The following is a 24,318-nucleotide window of genomic DNA, read 5'->3' on the forward strand; positions in this document are numbered from 1 at the left end:
AAAAAATAAAATAAAAGTAAATAACTTGGAAATTCAAATTCTTATTTTGTATTGGATTGGATACAAACTCCTGTATCCAATCAAATACAAAATAATTCAAAACAAACCCCCAATAAATACAGAATCAAAGTTTTCAAAATTGCCAGTTATTCCCTGGATGGCTAATGTGTAACACTGTCTTATGTTACCTTTGCTGATCTTCGCCTAATTTCCTTTAATTTTATTAAAAGTATTTTTTTTTTACATGATTGTGTGTTTCAAACATTTTTTATATTCATAATATCTACTAGAACCCTTGTTCAGACATATTTCTGTAAGTTACAGGTCTACCATTTAAAAAACAAAATTTCATGAAAAACAGTGGATCACTTTTGGTACAGAAATCTAGACCTCAGTGTAATGCTCAGGTGGTTAAGGAAATGATTTCCATTCAGAAAATGATCTCATTGTGGGCAGTTTTAGATATTGCTTGTATGTTCCAGTACCTATATTTTTTAGTGATGGACTATTTGAGATAGTTCTTGTCACGGTCCCTTCCATGACTGAAGTTTGAGGATCTGTCAGACAAGCTGCATGTGAGGTTATCTGACAGTCTCTTTGTTTTTACTTGTTTCTGTGTTGTTGTTTGTAATGACCACTCTCCTTGCATCAGGTGCAGCTGGTGGTCATTACTGCTCCTCCATTTAGTCTGACCTCACACTTCATGCTATGCGGTTGATATTCACTGCTGGGATGTGAAAGCTGGTGTATTGTGCCATCCTGAGTTCCTGTTTATATATCTGCTATTAAGATAAGCTGCTTTACTTTTGGTGTTTTGTGGTTCTTTTGTTGTGTACTAGGCCTCAGGGAGACACTGGGTCTTTCATAAGGGAAGGAACCAGTAGTCTCAAGCCAGCCACTACTCCTAGGTCTATACAGGGCTAGTAGGGACTAGGTTCCTGTGTATGAGTATTCCCACCATCAGGGGATACTCATACTGTTAGGAGTTAGGGCTAGGTTAGGGTGTCTGCAAGGGGTGACCTTTTACCTAGTCATTGGAGGCTGTTGGCTGTGCAGGTCATGCCGGGCCGCTGCTCCTAATTGCAGGCACGGGCGCTGGGTCCTATCTTTCAGGTGGAGTAACCCCATTACCTATGTTCCATGCCTGAGTTTCCTTCCTGCTGGAGACTTGCTCTGGTGTTTGAGCTGCCGTGGATGTGTCTCTCTTCATCTATGAGGTAACACATACACGGCCTCTGTTTCTACAGCCTATGGCTGAATCGCTGCAGCTATTTAAAGGCACCTCCTACTACAGGAAGTTGCCTGAGCAATCTCAAGGTTTTACCCTGTGTGACTCCTAGTGCAAAGTTGTTTACTCTGTTTGCTTCACTGCGTACCGGACCTTGCTTACGTTTTTGGACTTAGCCTGTTTTCTGCCTGACCTCGGATTACGTTTTGGACGTTTGCTTGATTGCCGCCTGATCCTGACCTTGGATCCTTGTTTCTGGACTTCTTGGCCACGGAAGCCCCTCGGTGCTTGCACCGGGTATCCTGACAGCTTGCTCAGGCAACTTCCTGTAGTAGGAGGTGTCTTTAAATACCTGCAGAGATCCAGCCATAGGCTGTACAAAGCAGTGGGCGTGTATGTGTTACCTCATAGATTCAGAGAGCCACACCCACGCCAGCTCAAACACCAGAGCAAGTCTCCAGCAGGAAGGAAACTCAGGCATGGAACACAGGTAGTGGGGTTACTCCACCTGAAAGATAGGACCCGGCGCCCGTGCCTGCAATTAGGAGCAGCGGCCCGGCATGACCTGCAGAGCCAACAGCCTCCAATGACTAGGGAAAAGGCAAAAAAGGAAAATTAAGAAAATGCAGCATTTGGTAACTGGAAAAGCAGCGGAGAGATGTGGGAACCCAGCAGCAGGAGAATAATGCCCATGGAAATGTATCCTAAAAAGCAACTTTTCATTGTGCATTCTTCTTTTTCAATAATTGTAGGATGTTTTACATCACTAATTCACTAAAGAATGAATTGTGTAAACATATTTAATTATGCAATCATTGTCAGATAAAAAATGTAGACAGGAATTTGCTTTATAGATGGAATAATTAAAATAATACTTATACAACTTGGTTAGGGTCTATTTATAAATGTTTTAAACAAGTTTTACCCAACTTGTACCCCAAATTTACACTTTTTACATATTGGATTCAAATTGAAAAAGTATAAATCATAAATACAATTTGTACATATTTTCTTAATGAATCCAGTGTAAAATTAGCGTAACTAATTGGTCAAAACATTTAGAAATAAACCCCACTGGGATTAAGACTCCCAAATATTTAAATAAATTAGCCTCATTGGCTATATATGAGAGCTGAGACTATTTTGATTTTTTTTCTGGGAAACTCCATGCATGTAAATGGAACCATTTATTCAAGGGGTAAATTCAATAATGCATAACCAAATTAGGTTAACTATTGTTTATGTCTAACAACTGCTAAAATAACAGTTTTTTGGGGGAATCATTCCTTAGAACCAAAGTAAACCTTGCTGGATTGTTAACTTTATTCAGGTTTATATATTTTTTATACATATTTTAGTCTACTAACAGCACTTACCTAATAACTGCACTTTAGCTTTTGCTGATGCTAAATATGGAGTGGAAATCACTGTGCAGATATATTCCCCTTCATCACTTTTCTGTAGATGCTGTAAGGTGAGACTGGCATTTCCTCTTTTAAGTTGGCTCCCATCTATAAATGATCCCGGTCTGTATTGTTCATGACCAAGATTTACAAAGACATATACATTACTCTCACTTCCACGAGATGTTATCTTACTCCAGCGAATCCCAACAGTAGTCAGATTCAAATCCAGCTCTTGGTTATCATCATAAGTCAATAAACACGGGATTGTTACATTCTGTCCCAGTTGCGCTTTGATAGGTGACGGCATCTTCTCAATGTGTATTGCTTAAAAATTAAATAGAATGAATAAAAATATATTTTCTTTTCTACATATCATCAGTAACCTCACTGCTCCAGTGCACTGCCTTTAGAATTAAATTTAGTTCAGAGATGTGGTGTTAAGATATGACCATGCTGCAAATATTTTAAAGGTTTTCATAAAGTAGAAAAAAGTTAGAACATTATTACCAGCAAAGTGTCTTTGTAGATCAATGCCATCCTGCATGCAGAGCAGGCACCACCTGGGGTGTAACATACCATTCTTTCTCTTCCATGTTCATGTTATAGGTCATATGTTAAAGGAGAACAGGAATGGGAAGGTTCAATGGTTGGGGTGTATGTTCTAGCAAGGTGAGAAAAAAGATAATCTGTGATACAGTGCTCTTTGCATGTACCCCCACTCTCTCCATAGTGCACCATTAGCCTCCTAAAGTGGCCCTTGCTTCTCCCTCCTGTGAAAGCCTTCCCTTTCTGATATGATCTTACCTCTTTATAGTGCCCCACAGTGCACCCAGCCTGGCAAAGTGCCCCCATCATATCATAGTGCTTGACCAGCCTCTGCAGTTCCCCCAGAGCAGCACATTGCCCCAACACAGGACAGACCACCCCCCAGCTTGCTGCAGAGACCTCACCACGTCTTCTTCCCGTCTGTGTTATCAAACAAGAAATCAAGGAATTTCCCCTTAAGGGGGTAAAAGACAATCATCAAAACATGACCTGAATCCTAAGCTTTGTTAACTATGCTAAAAAAGTGCTTTGCTGCATGTTTCTCTGCTTTGCATTTTATGACTATGCATGGGGCTTTGGCTATTTTGTAATATGTTTATTTTATTATTTTTGACTACACTTTACCACTTAAAAATGTATTTGTGTTAGACAAACTGCTGTCTTTCCGAATCCTTTAAATAATAATCATTTGTGAATGGGAGTCCTGAATGACGAAATCATGGCATGTGTATAGGAAAAGCTTTCTAACCTTAACTGATAAACAATTTAGGGTAAAAATGTAATTTTGTGGAAAGTACAAAGTTGATTTTCAGGTCCCACCTAGAGTAGTATGGCTAAGGTGGAAATTACTCATCTTATATTCGCTTGGACAGGCATTGGATAAAATGTTTCCTGGTATGATTGAATTCATTTAAAACCCCAATGCAATTGCAATGCAATTCCAACAATAATACAATTTTTACTGAGCTGTTTTTTTTTATTTTTTCATGTAGGCACTGGGTGAAGCACATGAATATACAAACATTAAAATACATTTTGGCTTTAGCTGGCTTTATTACATGCTTTTACGTGACCAAACTCAGGTATTAAGAAAGTATTATATGCAGAATTGTAATGAATATTTTAAAGTTTTTAAACTTTACAAGACAAACTCATAAGAAATAACTTCTCATGAGGTTATTTAGCAAGACAACCATAGTTATGAAGCTGTATAAATAGCAATTTATAATCTCATCACACAATAGTATAAATGTTTTATAAAAAAAAATGTCCCAAAGCATTTTGGATCTGTCCGAATTTCATTACAGTTTTTACAGCCTTCCAGGGTGTTTATACAGATTTGAATGACATTTTAGACCTTGGCCCACTTGACTGTGATAGGGCAGAGAACCGCATTCAGTAACTATTACCCCCCCTACATAAATACACCACCACGATATTGGTTAAATGGCCCAGAGGCTTTTTATTATAGTTTAAATAACTACTTTAACATTAAATAACAATAAATAGCATTAAATTAAAGTTACCATATCAACCAAATAAACCATAATTTAACTTAATTCTTAACCTTCTATCTATTTAACCCTTCTGGTTACTGGTCCTCGAAGGCCCACCCTTAAACCCATCATTAACCTGCAGAGTGGTAACCCCGAGTGTGACTCTTGGTTTAAAAAAAAGTTGCTGAGAGCGGTAATCCCGAGTAAAACAATGATAAATCAAGCCTTACTGGATCCGCCAGCGTCCTCCTTAGCGATTCTCCTCTTCTCGCTTCCTCCGGCCAACATCCTGCACATCTGATGAATCACCAAGAGTTTGCGGTGACCTTGGTGCATGATGGGAAATCAAATCTATTTCTATTGCATTCAATACAAAATACCTGTATTGAATGTAATATACTGGATTTATATGTGTAAAAAGAGGTACACTGAGGTCATTGTCTTGACGAGGGTAACTCGGACTTTCTAGCCCATCCTTCACCCCCACCATCAGAACCTCCGCCTCCCACCGACCCCCACCTGCTTACCAACTACTCCCCCACCAATAAATACCCAGACACCAATTTAGGATTTAAATTGTCTGGCAAGCAGACGTTTATTTAAACACCATAATAAATTAAAAAAATAACCATTCAAGTAATCATTAAATATCCAATAATAAATAAATGACAAATAAGTAAATACATTTACACTTTTGATATGCAAGCATACATTAACATAACACTCCATTATTATTACCTAACCGGGATTATATAACGCAAACATATTACATTGAAAATAACCTATTTAACCAGCAACCTAATTCCTCCCTTTTATTATTACTTAACCATAACAACAATATCCATAATGTTATCAAACTCCATACTTCCGGTTATACAGGCAAACAACTGGGCTGCAGGTCTCAAGGGAAAAATCAGCACGCAACAGGACTTTATTTCTTCCAACATGTCCACCTTGGCCCCTGGATGTCCAGCACCTCGTCAGGAGCTATAATTATCCATTCACTATAAAGGGGGAGACCTCACCAAAGAGGATCCCCCCGTCAAATTCCACTACTTTACCAGTGCACTGGATGCTTGCCTTCCAAGACCCCAACTGCCACAGAGCTTAGGTGTGAAACCTCACACCTGAGCGCTACCTCCACACTTGCTGAGCTGCCAATTTGTCTTCCTCTGTTCCCAGCTGCAGAAATGGCCCACCGTCATATTCACCATACTCTGAGCTGTGTTGAACCATTCAATGAAGCAGGCGCTTGTCCACAAATTGGTCCTGCAGCCACCTCACCAGCTTAACCGCACGAATTATGCCCCACTAGGAACATTACCCAAATCATGGACCACCCTGGCATGGAGTCCTACCATACCAAGGGGCAACAAACATGCCAACGCATGATGCAGCACTAACATAGGGACTAACAGGCTATACCATCCCACTGTACCAGCACAAGGGAGTACCCGAGCATAGCTGTCCAGAAAACCAACCCCCAAGGATTAATTGAGTATACTATCCCAGAGTACTGACACTACCGAGAGAAAATAGTGTATAACATCTCACTGTACTAACACCAGGGAGTAGAAGAGCATACCCTCCCCCAGTACTGACCCTGGGAGAAATAGTGTATACCTTTCCCCAGTACTAGGGTGTAATAATAAATACCATCAACAGCACTGACACCAAGGTGTAATAGTGTACATCCTCCCACAGTACTGACCCCAGAGAGTGATAACAAATACCGTCCCACCATACTGACAAATAGTGTATACCATCCCCCAACACTAACACCAGGAAGAACTAGTAAATACTATTCCCCAGCACTGACACCGATAATAAATGGAGTATACCATCCCACAGTACTGACACCAGTATGTACCGTCCTTATTACTGACACCAGGGAGAAATATAGCATATCATCCCCCAGTACAAACACCAAGGCATTGTCTTGACCCCAATTTGCCTTCCAAGCGCCATTCCCCTTTTTACCAGTTTTAACCTCCTTCACCACCACCTTACTTGAAAAAACTACAGGCCCGTGTGCCCCACCGAACCTGAGCCCTCCTATCTGAGCCTAAACCCTCCTCCAAGTAACAACCTCTATGCTTCACAAGGTCAGATATCAACCCGCCTGCTGATCTACCAGCTTGCCCTGCCTGACACCAACCAACCCCCCCTTTTTCAATGTTGTTCTAACTTCTATCCTTCCCCTAATGTGATCCCCATACACCATCCCCAAACTCCTCCCCCCAGGCCACCAAGCACATACCTGGCAGCCCTGTTCTTCTGGGGATTGCCAGATGGTTCCTGGGACCTTTCACAGCTTCTGGTGCCTGGCTCAGCATATTAGAAGGGAGCCCCCCTACCTAAAGGGGAGCCCTGAGTACTAGGGACCCGGCCGAGTCACCTGTGATGTCACTTCCAGTCACGGGGATCAGGCACGCAATGTCCCAGTGGACAAAGAGGCTGCAACCCTGCTATCCTAACCGAGGGGCGAGATTCGCAAAATCCGCTCCCCCCACCATACCCAGCAACTCTGGCATGCAGCCAGGCTTCACCCATGAAGCCTCTGCCTCCTAAGCTAGGCCCTGAAATTCCCTATCTGTGTATTAACAGAAACTTTTTCTTCCAAAGGAGGGCCTCTCACTTCCGTCCAGCCCTTTAACTCATCCTATTCCTAATCCCCTTCTACCCCACGCTCCACACTAGCACAGCCCCCTCTAACCTTACTACATTTTATTAACCCTTAACCCCCCTGGGCTAGGCCTTCCAACCCCAATTTTTTTTTTTCTAAATTTTTTTTGTATGTGTTTTTTATTTTAAACTTGTTCTTTTTTATTTTTTACAGGTTATCCAACAATGACATTATGAATCACAATGTCATTGTGGGATTCCTGGACTGTGGGAACTTTATCTGGGAGTCTCCTCATTAAAGAGCACGTAAAAATGTTTATAAAAGCCCCCATTGTTTTCAATGTAAGCTTTCATAAAAGCTTAAAAACGCTTGAAAAAGCCTCCATTGAGTTCAATGGAAGCGTTTTCCAGTGTTTATCCAGCGTTTTAATTTTTTAAATGTTGCAAGCAATGTTTAAGATAATGCTCAAAAATGCGCCTGAAGGAAACGTCCTGGTGTAGATTAGCCCATGGGAATGCAGTCCGTGTAGACTAAAGCTGCATACACACGTCCAATAATTATTGTTAGAAACGACCGATGAACAACCGATTGGCCAAAAAAAAGTGACCAAGGACGCCGAGGATTGTCGCTGGAAATGAACGACCGCCACGGTGGATCTGATTGGCCGACGATCTTTCACTATCGTGTGTACAGTATCATGACGTTCAGTAATCGTGCATGTTTCTGCGGTACACTTTCTCCTTTACATGTCCCTCCCTGCATCGTTCAAACGATTGTATCTAGCGTGTGGACACTGTTGGTGGATTATATATGAACTATCATAGTGTTACAGCATGTACAGAATTGTGCACAATATGATTGTTCAAGTATAATCGTGCATAATCGTTGATCGGTCACAATCGTTCATTTTCTAACAATAATTATTGGAAGTGTGTAACTAGCTTTAGCCTAAAATAGATTTGACAGGTGCACTTTAAAATTCATGTGAAGTACAGGTTATGTAATAGTGTTATGTATATTTTTACAATGTATCTTTTTACAATTTTTCCTCTTATTGACTTTAATGGTGTTCGATTTCGATGTTCGACCACCCGAATTTTTTTGCTATATTCGAGCGAATAGCTGCCGAATCGAATAGTGAGCTATTCGACCAACACTATTCAGGAGAAACACGCTTTCAAAAAGGTCTGAATAAAATATAGACACCACTAAACTTACATGACGAAATAAAAAAACACAAACACCAAACACATGTAAACCCAGACGTCCATATACAGCCAAAATACTTAAAAAACTGTGTAAGAAATATTGCACTCAAATGATACTTACAAAAATAATATGCAATTTCGAGCAGGGTGTGAAACTGGACTAGAACACACCAAACAGGAACCCTATATATATATGTAATTACGCTGTACCAAGTGTATCAGTCTCGGAGGGGAATATGTTGAATAAATTTGTTATTTCATAACTCTGACTCTTTCTTCTGGGCAATGCCAGGAACGTCACAGCACACCCTCGTATTTACATGCATATATACAAACAAGAATGGGTTTGGATGATTTATCTGACTGGAAAAAGTGAACACTGGCTTGCCAGAGTAGTCAGGGATTTATCTCCAGGCACATCCTTGGGTCAGGCAATGTAAGCCTTTAGGATCTAAGATATAAGGATATAAGATCATTTAAGAATATGCTTGTTTCTAAGCTAATATATAGTTTTTAAACATGTGCACATATCATACATTCTTATTTAGGTGTGACAGAAAGATGTGTGCCATTTGAAACAATGATTTGCTTTCAAAAGAATGAATTTTAAGCAAGCTTGCTTGGGTCAACCTGCTGGATACACACGCCTAGAAGCGCTATATCATTTGAGTTTTTAAATGTTGGGAGAATACACCAGTGTATAGTTCAATTGGGTCGGCGACAGGATTCCGAATACACGATCTCACAAGAAGATAACGATTTTGCTTGATTAAATAACCCCATGGCATACAACATTCTCATCCATTCAAAACTTCTTATTTGTATACTAAATGCCAGGGTGTATTGGGCCAAATGAGCTCAGGAAAACAAAAGCATACACGGATATCTTCCAGTTCATGCTTGTAGTTTGTGTTGCCATAAGAGCATTTGATAAAATTGGTTAATGCTTGATATTTTTAATACGCCACTGTAAAAGTGTATTCCACAAAATAATTAAAAAAATATTGTTTTACAGAAACCATTGTCACTGCAAAATGTATTATAATATTAATATAAAAACGTAAACCCACTATACCATCTGATCACAGATTAGTTAAAGCTGAGTTCACATACAAACAGCTCTGTCACATTGAATTGAATTTACACGTTGTTTCTCTACTGCAAATACTATCAGGTCATCCAGACAGTAACTCTGTACTTGTAATTGTATGGGGGCTGCTTTTCTGAACTCCTTCTGCAAATATTAGTTGCCTGGCTCTGTTACTGACACCCCAAGCCCTTCAGCTTTAGCATAAAAATCCACCACAGCAGCTCACATGTTTCTGAATATGACTTTTATAAGTAAAACAGGTCTGTAAAGTTTAGAAAAGAAGGAAGGAATAATAAAAATTTTTTAGATTTACCTGCTTTTAATGGGCTTATTAGGAGAAGAATCATTAAACACTCAAAACACAGCTTCAGCCCTTCTCCTAACCACTTGCTGAATTCCATGGCTGATTCAGAGCCCGATATAGAGACATAATTCAGAGCCAGTAAATGAATGTTCCACCAAATGATATCCCTTGTACGTCTGATATGTTTACCTGGTTTTAGTGATAGTTAATGACTGGTGGTAATGATTAACATTTATTAGTATAAAGTGAAGAATACAAGATATGACAACAGTGTTATAAGAATACAGTAAGAGTAATTAGTGTGAGTAGGGGGAAGTGGATTAAATGCTGCGAATTGGGAAATAGTCTGCACTGCATGTATTAGATGTGGTAAAGGTATCCATGTTTTGAAGGTTTGCTGGGTAGGTGAAGTCAATAGGAAAAGATTAAGTGACATAAAAAGCTACCTTGCCAGTTGGCTAATTTTAACCCCCTACTTGATGTCTATCCCCTACCTTTCTGGTGCCTAATGATAAACCCCCATACACATTCCTGATGCCTAACCCTAATCCTTCCCTCTTGATTCTTAAATTTAACCCTCCTCTCATCTAGTGCTAAACCCTAACCAGAAACTAGCCTGCCTGTATTCTAATGTTTAACTTTATCCTTCAGGCTTTGTGAGCAATGGTACCCTATTCTGATGGGTAGCAATGTATATCACAACATGAGAAAGCACTAAAGTTGCTGTGCCTCATGACATGAGCAAAGCAAAAGCTAGTTTGTTTGCACTTTGTGACAATGCTGTTTTTTTATATAGTATGGTGACAGGATTACAACCATATTAGTAAGCACCTACCCATCAAGCAAGCGCCCATCATAGATCAATGTACATAATCTGGATGTATTGCTGGGTGACCAGGCAAGGATCAGAAGTCACAATACCTTTTAGTAAGTGAGGGTCTGAGTCTCCTTTTCAGCAGCATCTTACAGTTATATGTTTTGTTTATGGAGTGAATTTGATGCACAAACACATATAGTCCTACCACAGCTATTTTTTCTTTCCTCTTGTTCATCTCCCTTTGTAGATTAAAATCACAGATAGAGCAGCAATCAATCAGCCAGGGTGCAGAATTTTACTTAATAGGTCAGGTTATAGACCAAAAATATCCAGTCACAGAAACCAACTGCCATTTTTATTAAACCAGCTGCATTGTTACTAGATTGCTCTTATTAGACAAGGTGGGGTGTGCAGGCAATCTCAGGATATGAATGCACAAAAAAAATTCCTTCCTGATTCCATGAGGCAATCAGATGTTCCCTGGATAAGCAGTCACTTTTATTTTTACTTTCAAGCCCTAATCCCCAGTTATATTCTGTGCTTCTAGAAATCATCCAGCTTTTTCTTAAAGCAATCTATAGTAGTTGCTGATACTACTTCCTCAGGGAGCCGATTCCACATTTTCACAGACCTTACAGTGAAGAATCCCTTCCTTATCCGAAGCTTAAACTTCTTTTCCTCCAGATGCAAAGAGCGCCCCCTTCTGCTTTATAATGATCACATAATGATCAGTGAATAATTGGGAAGAGAGTTCACTATATGGACCATTAAATATTTATACAGGATCATCATATTCCCCATTATACGTCTCTTCTTAAGGGAGAATAGATTCAGTTCAGCTAATCTCTCCTCATAGCTGAGCTCCTCCATTCCATTTATTAGTTTAGTTTTCCTTCTCTTTACTCTCTCCAATTCCACAATGTCCTTTGTGAACTGGGGCCCAAAACTGGACTGCATATTCCAGGTGTGGTGTGGCCAATGCTTTGTACAGGGACAGGATTATGTCTCCATCTCTCCAGTCTATTCCTCTTTTATTACAAGAGAGTACTTTGCTAGCTTTAGATATTGCAACTTGGCATTGCATGTTGGTATTAAGTCTATGATCTACCAGAACCCCCAGATCCTTTTTCCATTTCTGACTTCCCCAAATGTATTCCCCCTAGACAGTATGAAGCATGCATGTTGTTAGCCCCCTAGTGCTTCATTTTACAGTTATCTATAATAAATGTAATTTGCCACTTGGCTGCCCAATCAAACAGTACATCCAGGTCCGCTTGTAGATTATAAACATCCCGTATGGACTTAATTCCATTACATAGTTTGGTGTCATCTGCAAACACAGAAATTGTATTTTAATCCCAAACTCTATATCATTTATAAAGATGTTAAACAGTAAAGGTCCCAACACTAAACCCTGGGGTACACCACTAATAACCTTAGACCATTCAGAGTATGAATCATTAATTACAACTCTCTGGATGCGATTTTTAATTGCGATTTATTTACAGTTTGACTTTTCTAAACCTTTTGACTCTAACCTGCATATTACCCGTCTGTGGGGTACAGTGTCAAATACTTTAGCAAAGTCCAAGTACATTATATCAACTGTTATTCCATTGTCTACCTGTTTACTTACTTCCTCAAAAAAAAAGGTAAATTTGTTTGACAACTTCTGTCTTTCTTGAACTATGACTATCACTTATAATATTATTTTCTAGCAGAAACTACTCTATGTGGTTCTTTATCTAACTCTCTAAGACCTTTCCAACTATGGACGTTAAACTAACGGGTCTGTAGTTACCTGGTAATGACTTTACTCCCTTTTTAAAGATTGGAACCACATTGGCCTTATGCCAATCCATTGGTACCTTGCCAGTGACTAAAGAGTCTCTAAAAATTAGAAATAATGGCTTTAAAAAAATAACTGAGCTCAGCTCTTATCCATCAGGTCCTGGTGCTTTTTCAATCCTCTATTTTCCCAGCTGTTTCTCAATCATATCAATTTTAAGCCATTGTGACTCATTTAAGGCAGTGACATTGCTATTACGAATTTGGACTTGAGCTCTGCCATTTTCCTTGTGTATACAGAGCTAAAAAAGTGTTTAGTACATCTGCCTTGTCTTTATCCCCAATTACTAACCCAGCGACATCTTTTAAGGTGCCTACATTCTCAGATCTGATCTTTTTGCTTTTAATATATTTAAAAAAATTTGGGGGGTTTGCCTTACTTTCCTTTGCAATCTGTCTTTCATTTTGAAGTTTTGCACATTTTATCTCCTTTTTACATCTTTTGTTATATTCTTTATAGGTTTCAAATGATGAAGGTGATCCTTCATTTTTATATTTTTGGAATGCCCTTTTCTTGTTCCTTATAGCTTTTGTAACATAAGCTGTAAGTCACATAGGTTTTAATTTAGCCTCTTAAACCTATTGGAATATATTTTTCAGTGTGATTTTGTAGAACAGACTTGAAACATTCCCATTTCTGCTCTGTGATCCTTGAGGACAATATTGTCTCCCAGTCCAAGTCACAGAGAGCTGCTCTTAATAATGGAAAATTTGCTCTCCTAAAATTAAATGTTTTTATCTTTTCTGTTTTTGCTTCCTGTTTACTTTAAATGAAATCATATTATGGTCACTGCTACCCAGATTCTCTTTTATTTGCACATTTGTTATAATCTCTACATTATTAGGAAGAACTAGATTCCTGTAGTGCCATTACTCCTGTCAATGTTATGTTGTTTGCTTAGCCATGTAATCTGTGTAAAGCTGCGTACACACGGCAAATTTTTCTCGCCCGATAATCGGTATCGGCCAATTATCGGCCGAAAATCTGCCGTGTGTACAGAATATATTCAGTTCAGCTAATCTCTCCTCATAGCTGAGCTCCTCCATTCCTTTTATTAGTTTAGTTGCCCTTCTCTGCACTCTCTGCAATTCCACAATTTCCTTTTTGTGAACTGGTCCCCAAAACTGGCCTGCATATTCTAGATGTGGTGTGACCAATGCTTTGTACAGGGGCAGGAATATGTCTCCATCTCTGCAGTCTATTCCTCTTTTAAAACAAGAAAGTACTTTACTAGCTTTAGATGTTGCAGCTTAGCATTGCATGCTGTTATTAGGTCTATGATCTACCAGAACCCCAAAGATCCTTTTCCATTTCTGACTCCCCCAAATGTATACCCCATAGACAGTATGAAGCATGCATGTTGTTAGCCCCCAAGTCCATAACTTTACATTTATCTATATTAAATGTCATTTGCCACTTGGCTGCCCAATCACACAGTACATCCAGGTCTGCTTGTAGATTATAGACATACTGTATGGACTTAATTCCATTACATAGTTTGGTGTCATCTGCAAACACAGAAATTGTACTTTTAATCCCAAACTCTATATCATTTTTAAAAGGTCCCAACACTGAACCCTGAGGTACACCACTAATACCCTTAGACCAGTCAGAGTATGAATCATTAATTACAATTCTCTGGATGCGATTTTTAAACCAGTTCTCTATCCATTTACAGTTTGACTTTTCTAAACCTATTGACCGTAACTTGCATATTAACCGTCTGTGGGGTACAGTGTCAAATGCCTTAGCAAAATCCAAGTACACTATATCAACTGATATTCCACTGTCTACCTGTTTACTTACTTCCTCAAAAAAAAAAGTTTGACAAAAAATTTGTTTGACAACTTCTATCTTTCTTGAAGCCATGCTTACTATCACTTATAATATTATTTTCTAGCAGAAACTTCTCTATGTGGTTCTTTATCCAACTCTCCAATACCTTTCCAACTATGGACGTTAAACTAACAGGTCTGTAGTTACCTGGTAATGACTTTACTCCCTTTTTTGAAGATTGGAACCAGATTGGCCTTATGCTAATCCATTGGTACCTTGTCAGTGACTAAAGAGTCTCTAAAAATTAGAAATTATTATTAGAAATTATTAAATATTAGAATAATGGCTTTAAAAAATAACTGAGCATCAGGTCTGTTTCTCAATCATATAAATTCTGAGCCATTGTGACTCATTTAAGGCAGTTACGTTGCTATTATGAATTTGGACTTGAGCTCTGCCATTTTCCTTTGTGTACACAGAGCTAAAAAAGTATTTAGTACATCTGCCTCGTCTCTATGCCCAGTTACTAACCCAGCGACATCTTAAAACACAATGCTTGCTGGATGCCAAGATAAATGAGTAGTTCCTTACTTACATATGATTTGTACTATATATCAGGATGTTAAAGATACCCCACACATGGGGGAATTGTAAGTATCTAAAGGAGAAAATAATCATTGACATCCTGCTGCTATAATTAGCTGAATCTAGTAGGCTTCCATAGGTACTGTAATAGAATGAAGTATGAGATGCCATATTCGGAGGGCATTTGGCATCATATACATCGTTTTCACATGGTAAAAGTATTAAAGGGCCTGGATAAGGTTGTCAGTAAGTGTTGTGCTGTAGATTTGCAGCTCTTTTTTCCAGGCCCAGAATGTCCTGGAAGGAATGGGTGGGCCAGGCACTCTGGGAAAGAAATCAAGGATTGCTCTGGAGCGCCTGGCCATTGATAATAGAGAGGAGCAGGTCTTTCGGACTAGGGGGGAATGGCAGCCTGGGGCCAAGTGGTTCAGGAGGACAGGCTGAGTGGTCACAATATTTAGCTCTGTGGAACCAAAAGTGTCAAAGAAAGAAAGCAAGGAGGCTAACATTTGTGTCACTAATGCCTTGTGAGGGAAATCCCTGGAGATTGGATTTTGTGGACGGTTTTTGGGAATAAATATAGGCAGTGTGCCCTGAAACTTGAAATACAAAATGAGTTCCATGTGCAGCTGGATTAGATATTCAGCTATGAAAAAGCATGCACAATGAGTGAAAGAGAATGCCATTTTTTAGCTAATGCATAGCATACTCCACATGCATAAGATCGACAATTTTTTTTCTTCCTTTTTTGAAAGGGCTTCTTCTTTGTTGGATCACCCAGCTTCACTGATGAAAGTGTATCCTCCCCAGCCTTGGGGATCTTTAATAAATCAGGCCCTTTGTGTCTAAGGAAAAAAAGGTCACATGGAATTCTGTCAAAAAGACGTGGGCTGCCACGAAAGGATAAAAGGAAGGCAGCAGAGGAACTTTGCAAAACTCATCTAATATGCTTATAAAATATTCCAGGACAAAGCACCCATTATAGGGCTCGGGCATGTGCAAAAGTAGCACCCAAGAGCCTCCTGGTATACATGACATGGTATCCCGGGAGGCTCTGCGTTCCAATTCATTCTAAATTGCCTAAGCATAACAAACAAAACAAAAAGAATTTTTATCTTACATAAACGGGTTGTCTACCCTTTTATGTGAAGTACAAATTTTGTTTAGTAAGCTTTAATCAACTAATTTAATTAATTTTTACGTATCAACCATATTTAAGTGCTGTAGATGTGAATATACCTGTTGCCAGGCATGGCCAGTTAGTGAAACCAGCAAAGCATCAGAAAGAAGGTTTGGAAATAAATATTGTGTAGATATGAAGTGCTAGAAATGATAAATTAGATTAGTTATATCCTCAGTTTCATAATGATTTGTCTGAATATGTGTAACTTATCTATTGTATATGCAAACGTTTCTTCTTTTCCAGGTCCAGACCAGATTTCTGGTACACACAACCTGAAGCCTGGAGATTGGGATCTGATTGATAACTTTACAAAATGTCTATGTGTTTCCCAATATTAAGATCCATTGTTTCTGATCATCCTTACTGTAGTTAAACTACAAGCAAAAAAAAAAAAAACTAAATTAAAGAAAGAAATATCCAATCGCTAACAAAATAAATATAGGGAAAAGGGGTTGTTTTTTTTTTTTTTGGCTGGAAATAATAAATGTGTATTGATATTCAATATTCATAGATAATGAAATTGAACATACAATAGGTCAATAAGATAAATTTGCCCAAGGCCCATTATATCATTATAGGATAAGGATTTTCATGCTAGACAGACTACTACTGAATATAGCTGTGTAGAGTCTGTTTACCCTACGTGTTTCGTCTATTGTCTTCCTCAGGGGTATACTTAAGACATAGACCATCTAAATGGATAAGGAATGGGTATTTGAGATTGGTATACAAATAACACAAAGAAAAAGGCTACGTACGCACGTGCAATGGTTCTCGACGAACGATCGTAATAAAAGTAAAGGGGAGAGAGCACAGCGGGGAGCCACTCCATTGTTCCCCCCTCCATTGAGCAGAATGGAGCTGTACATACTGTACTCGTTCGTGCATTTGTCGTTGGTTATTGCACGTGTGTATGTAGCCAGAGGTCTATTTTAATAGAACCAATACAGTGTTCTATCCAGCCCCTTTTAGCTGGGCGCACCACCCGGCACTTTTCAGTAACCACCTGGTTATTTTTGGGTGGTTACTGAAAAGTTGGGTCACAATACAGGGGTTGCCACCTGCCTAAAATTTCTTCCCACCCAACTTAAAAAAATTTCTGGGTTTAACACTGCAATTTCCAGTTGCTGCAAAAAAGTTCAACCACCAACAAAAGATAAAAAAAACTTTAAATACTAATTTTTGTTACAACTGTTACATGTCTACAGACCAACAATTCATTTTATTTCAATTAGAAAGCAGCTAAAGAAGCTAATTTGGCTACTGTACAGTACGCATGCATAAAATATTACATTCTGATACTTTTAATACCTTACCCTTTAAATTAATAAGGATTTAGAGGGAGAGATTATTGTATTACCTAAAGGTTACAAGAGAATATAGTATATTTATTATTTATTTTATCAGGGTAGGAAAATGTCCCCCCATTATTTTGTTTGTGGGGATAAAATTTATATGGGTGAAGAATTATAAATAGGGGTCATTTATAAATTAGAGTGAATATTGCTATTCGCTTTCCTTTATGCACTGCGGATCTATGCACCCTATTCTGTTCATACAAAAGCAAACTCACAAAATACAAAACTAAGCCCCATGGATTGGAGATTTTTCCAGATCACATAAACGTTTCTGCGGCTTTTTATTTTTACAAACAAACATGCATTCTTCTTCAGTGCAATCCACCAGTTTCAGAGTTCCAAAGCCAAAGTAGCAGATTTCCTTGTCTTTATTTCTCGTAAATTAGCCCCATTGTATCCTAAAATTTCTAGCATTAGAAGAGACATTCCTGGTCCCCAGGACACATCACAATTCTATGGTTGTATGCAGCTGTTTTTGTTGTTTGTGCAATGATCTTCCTATCTCTTGCAACACGAAACTAAAAAGAACAAAATTCATAAACCATAGCACTGAATACTACACAAGACAATTGCAGCTCTGCACAACTCAAACACCACAATCCTTGTAATTACCCTGACACACCCTGATATTTACTCTGACAATTATTATTATTATTATTATTAATAAACAGGATTTATATAGCGCCAACATATTACGCAGCGCTGTACATTAAATAGGACAATCAGGAAGATATAAAAAGATACAATTACCTGATAGTGAATAACAAATGAAGGAAAAGCTGATTATAATAATAATCGTCCACCCCTGGAATATCTGGCCAGGCCACATCTTGCGACTGCCATCTGAGGCTCATATAAGGATTCGTCTGATCTGAACCCTCTGTGCAGGGAACATAATGCTTTTTCAGAATGAAATCTATTTTTACTTTCACTTTCAGTTCCCAATGATTCCAGGATTCAGCAGTAGGGGGCAGGATTGCATTTGTAAAATCCAGCATTCAGGATATTTCAAAAAGGATAAAAAAGTGATTGGAACTGTTGAGCTACGTACACACTTCCAATGGTTCTCGCCTGATAATCGGTTCAGGGCCGATATCGGACGAGAATCTGAAGTGTGTACAGTGCGCCTCGTTCATCGTCCAAGACGACCGTCCTGGCGAATCCACGGATAATAAATGACAAATGATCATAATGCAAGTGAGCAGAACGGTGCTATAAGTACAGCGTCATTCATGCATTGTGGAGTGCTTAGTCGTTGCAAGGGATCGTGAAAGATCCTTTCCAATGACTATAATTGCACATGTGTATGCGGCTTTAGGTTTGAAGTATTTTATGCCAGTGGACGCCAACCTGGTGGTCCACAGAAAAATGTGGACATTATTTGCAATTTTTATGTTTTATTATTAATAAAACAAAAATAATATTCTAATACATTCCTATATTCTGAATGACAATTTTCGCCTTTATATTATTATTATTATTATTATTATTAATAAACAGGATTTATATAGCGCCAACATATTACGCAGTGCTGTACATTAAATAGGGATTGCAAATGACAGACTAATACAGACAGAGATACAGGAGGAGAGGACCCTGCCCCGAAGAGCTTACAATCTAGTAGGTGGGGGAATTTCACACACAATAGGATGGAAGGAATGTAGTGGTGGGATGGTAATGGTTTCAAAAAACAGAAGCAGATGGGTAGGCAAGTTTGAAAAAATGGGTTTTGAGCGCTCTTTTAAACGAGCAGAAAGTAGGAGCAAGCCGCATATTAAGGAAGACCATTCCAGAGAATCGGGGCAGCTTTAGAGAAGTCTTGTATCCGTGCGTGAGATGAGGTTATGAGTGAGGAAGTCAGTAGTAGGTCATTTGAGGAGCGGAGCATTTGATATTGCGCTAAATTCACAAACTGTGCTAGAAAAACAATGGAGGCGCAGCGTGACATCAGTGTAGTTCTGAGCTGTATGAGGGAACTTTTACCGAGCCGTACCCTTCTGTATTGTTTCCACCATTACAACAATCACCCTGCTCTGCCAATCCTTATTCTCATCTGATTGTTTTATTTTATTTATTTATTTCTCAGATGTTCTTTTAGGTAAGTATAACCATAACTGTGTATTTTTTATAACTGTTATATTTATTGGCATCAAATAGTTTGATAAATATCACTTCTTGTTTGGTCTTAGATTGGAATGAAACAAACCCATAATGAGTGAGACAAACAAATATTTGGCGTTTTTTAGTAATACCAAAGATAATACAACTGATGATAATAGTAACAATAGTAATACTTCACTTACCGTGAGCTGATCAATGAATCAGAACCTCCACAGTTCTTGTCAGCACCATTAGGAAGATCATTATTTTACAAATTTATTTATATTTTTAAAAGAATTCATATTAATGGTCCGCGGGATTTAAAATTATGAATTTAGGGTTCTGTGAGGTCCGAAAAGTTGGCGACCGCTGTTTTATGCTATCTATGTGTTAGTATTGCATCACCATCATTTTTTTGTTTTTTAATACAATAATAAATGTGTTTGCAAACTTTATGTAAGCTCTTGTTCAGTTGGACGGCTGCTGTGATGCTTACAGGGGGCATAAAGGAAATCTATCACTATATCCGTATTTAATGTACAGCGCTGCGTAATATGTTGGTGCTAAATAAATCCTGTTTATTATTAATAATAATAATATTAATATTGTCCCCCTGATATATCCCTAAATAATGAAGAGTAGTGTATGTGTGTTTACTCTAATTGTAATCACAAATCCATCAAGAGGTCCCAAAAACCCATTGGATACTCACACAATTAATGGAAATTTTCTGACTTGATTGACCGAGTTTCTTTTGATTCCACACTTCTTCAATTCTAACACTAACAAAAACTAACAAAATTCTAACAAACACTATTCTTCAACAAATTCAGAAATAAAGGATTGAATTGTAGTCCATTGTATAAAACAATTAAATTTACTGTTTAATCATAGAAACTGACTCGTGTTTGGCTTAATAAGGGAATCAAAAAAGCCAGGATGACCCATAGTTTAGGGAGCTGGCGATGTGACTTTCCGGGTCACATGATTTTCAATATGCTCCAATAGGCATAGTTATGACCAAAACTGGACCAGTACAGACAGTCGTTATATAAGTACAGTAGGGAAGAGGGTTGTGCCTTGGCAGGAGGGAGGGAGATGTGCTGGGTAAATAGAACAATATGGAGTAGATAATGTTCCTAGTAAGGTTCTCAGAGGTTCTCTGAGCTCGGTGGCTCAGAGGTAGCACTCTTGCCTTTGCGGCGCTAGGTCCCAGGCTTGAATCTCGGCCAGGACACTCTCTGCATGGAGTTTGCAGGTTCTCCCCGTGTCTGTGTGGGTTTCCTCCGGGTACTCCAGTTTCCTCCCACATCCCGAAAACATGTAGTAAGGTTAATTGGCTTCCCCTCAAAACTGACATTAGACTACATTAATGATATATGACTATGGTATGATTGTGAGCTCCTTGGAGGGACAACTAGTGATATGACTATGGACTTTGTACAGCGCTGCGTAATATGATGGTGCTATATAAATACTGTGTAATAATAATATTAATAAAGTTACAGGCTCATTGCAAGACAACACTTGTAAGGAATTGGAAGGCTGTCTCTGGACTCACATTAGGACAGTGTTGTCACCTTGGACAGGAAGTGCAATGGTAGGCTAATACTGGCAGGATTACTAGGCAGGTTGTTGTGGGATTCTCCCTGGAGGTTACTGGAAGTAAAAGTGAGGGACAACCCAAAATGTTATATTGTCCCCAAAACTGGGGATCAATCTGTAAATAGGGGCCCCTATTCCACTGGCAATTGCCCCATAGGGTATTGCCCCTCACTTATCTCACTATAAAGCATACACAGTGCTTCCATGTCCTGTAGCAGCCTGGCAGGGGGTTTTACTGAAAAATAGCGGCCTGGAATGTTCCAGTAATTCTTCTTCATTACGACCTGGCTGCTGCTCGTCTGCTCAGAGCTCGGTATTTCAACCTCACAGAGTCACAGTGACAGCCTGGCCGTAATGTAAAATTTCTGCCAGCACATTAATAGTGGAAATACCGGCCTATCAGCAGCTGCCAGAGCAGTGTAATGTGGGGAGGGGCAGACTGGCTGGGGCCCCTGCTGGCTGTCGGGCCCAGGTCAGATGACCCTTAATAGATACTGGCCTGGGTGCTGTCAGCCCTTACATGGCAACAAATTTCTCTGACTAGGCCTCCATTAGTGGGTAAAAAGGTTAAAATAGCAATATCCTGGGCTCTAACAAACCCTTGAAAACATTACAGAGATTTCCAACCATGGTGGTTGAACAGGAAGTGAGGGAATATAGGGAGTCAAAACTTTCATTTGTTTGTACATCGCTTCCAAAATGCCTTTCAAATGCTTAAAAACTGTTTAGCAAAAATTTTGAAAGCGTTGCCATTCATTTCTGGCATCCAAACCCCCCTCAGAATACGGCTATCGCTGCAGAGAGTGAGCGGTGTGGAGGGGGACACAGACTGGCAATGCTGTATACTGTAGGAGCACCCAGCAACCTGTGCCAGCCATAGAGGGGTCACCCATGGCTGCTATGAGGTATTCCCGGTGTCACTCTATCAGCTGCTCAAAGAAACCAGAAACCATCATCATTGGTGACAAAAATCTAACATGTATGAGGCTTTATATTACCGTACAATAGTTGTCCTTACACTACCTTCAGTATGTTATTGGTAGTAATCCAGGTTTTTTTTCTCCCCTATAGATACGATCTTTTGGGAGACTTCGGCTGCAGCAAGGGTGAGTGTAATACTTTTCATGACAGACTCACTTTTTATTTGTATTTATGACACTGTATGTTCCCAAAAATTAATGCCCAGTCCTCACCATTATTATTACTCAGTATTTATATAGCGCCAACATATTACGCAGCGCTGTACAAAGTCCGTATTCATGGCACTAGCTGTCCCTCAAAGAGGTTCACAATCTAATGTCCCTATCATAGTTATATGTCATTACCACAGTCTAAGGACAATTTTTTTGGCGGGAAGCCAAGTAACCTAACTGCATGGTTTTGGAATGTGAGAGGAACCCAGAGTACCGGGAGGAAACCTGCAAACTCCATGCAGATAATGTCCTGACTGAGATTTGAACCTGGAACCTAATGCTGCAAAGGCCAGACTGTTAACCACTGAGCCTCTGTGTTGCCCACCATATGGGCAAACTTTAAAGGAGACGTCAGATAACAAGTACATTGAATTCTGAGATTCTTATTTGTAATTGTTGGATTTCTCTGGAGTTTAATGAATATTGGGTAGAAACAAATTGGAGAATGTGATAGAGCCAAAAACAATGCAACAAAGGTGAGAAATTTCTTAAAATGGGCTTTACCAAAATTTAGGAAATCAAAGGATAAAGATATGGAACTGGAAATGTTCTCTTTCCACCTTGGCAAGGTGTGCCTGGCCATATCCTTGCTATGCTGTCTTTTTTTTTGTATGGAGGAGCTGAAACCAGGAGATAAGAGGACAGAATAATAAATATGCTCCATCTGTGGAATTACATTTTTAAGTTCCTATCAATGTTATCAACCAAAAGCCCACCTGAACCCAAGCATGAGTAAAAGGAGCCCTTTAGTAAAAAGGGAAAAAAATTGCCAAGCTCACTGTTTTTTCCCAAACTACGTCACCCGATCTCACGCCTGCAAAGAGTGACGTATCAAGAAGAGCCCAGAAGAACAGTGAGAAGATAGTGGCCCCTGGTGCGCCGGCCTGAAGACGGATACTGGGACTATGCGGGACCCGATGGAAGAAACCTCTGGACAGATCGACTGCTCTGATTTTAAGGTAAGTGTAGCTTTTTTTGTTTTGGGTAGTTTTGAGTTTTTCTTTCTCATCAAGTAATTTATGATCTGATTCCCATGTTACTTGCTCTTCTGTACTGCATTAAACAAAGAGATTTGTAACTTAACCAGTAGTGGCAGTTTACATTGGCTTGATGCTATCATATACTGCAAACATGTTAGCATGACAGGGCATAGCATCGCTCCCAACAGGGACAGTACAAATTTCCAGCTGTGCATGGTGTCCTGGATTACACTCTGATGTAATTCCACTAGCTGCCACTAGATGACGACAATAACCATATACTGTAGAGGATAATTGTATCTCCTTGTATTTATACCGCATTTCCCCGAAGATAAGGCATCCCCATCAAATAAGCCACCCCCTGATTTTTGCTCAAACAATTAAAATAAAGCACCCCCCACAAATAAGACATCCTCCGATACCTGATACTGTGTGCCTCTGTGTGACTCCTCGATGCTGGCTGCAGTGCAGAGTGAAACTGAAAGTAACTTTAAACGACAAGCAAGCTGCTGATCCCTGCCCTAACGGAGTCTGTTACCCGGCCGTAGAAGCCAAAAAAAAGTGAGTCAGTGATCAGAAGGGGACAATCAATGGCACATGAGTGATCAGAAAGGGGACAATCAATCACACGAGTGATCAGAAGGGGACAATGAATGGCACATGAGTGATTTTCAACAATAAATGTGTACTGTAGTCTTCTTCATGGAAAAATAAGACATCCCCCTGAAAATAAGACCTAGGGCATATTTTGGCATTTCAAAAAATATAAGACAGTGCCTTATCATAGGGAAAACAGGGTAGTTCCCTGAATGGTCATTGTATTTCTGCTTTTATAATGACATTATTATTTATTTAGTGCCAAAATATTGCACAACCCTGTACACATTCTACAGTGATCCACAAATAAGGTGTTTGGAGATCCGCTATTGATTTAACATGATTACAAGAGTAAAAGAAAAAATCTTATT

The 24,318-nt window shown here is 39.2% G+C and overlaps 1 protein-coding gene across 1 annotated transcript in view; it reads right to left on the minus strand.

The window, feature by feature from the left end:
- LOC140338164 (natural cytotoxicity triggering receptor 3 ligand 1-like) overlaps window positions 1–10,068 on the minus strand; it is a 19,229-nt gene extending 9,161 nt beyond the window's left edge. The window contains exons 1-2 of the mRNA XM_072422245.1: window positions 9,914–10,068; window positions 2,605–2,958 (exon numbers count right to left, since the gene is read on the minus strand). Coding sequence (XP_072278346.1) covers window positions 2,605–2,958; window positions 9,914–10,001 — 442 coding nt within the window. The 5' untranslated portion in view covers window positions 10,002–10,068. The remainder of the gene's footprint in view (window positions 1–2,604; window positions 2,959–9,913) is intronic.
- Between the last annotated feature and the right edge of the window lie 14,250 nt (window positions 10,069–24,318).

The sequence above is a fragment of the Pyxicephalus adspersus genome, chromosome 9, assembly GCF_032062135.1.
Source record: "Pyxicephalus adspersus chromosome 9, UCB_Pads_2.0, whole genome shotgun sequence".
Lineage (NCBI taxonomy): Eukaryota > Metazoa > Chordata > Amphibia > Anura > Pyxicephalidae > Pyxicephalus > Pyxicephalus adspersus.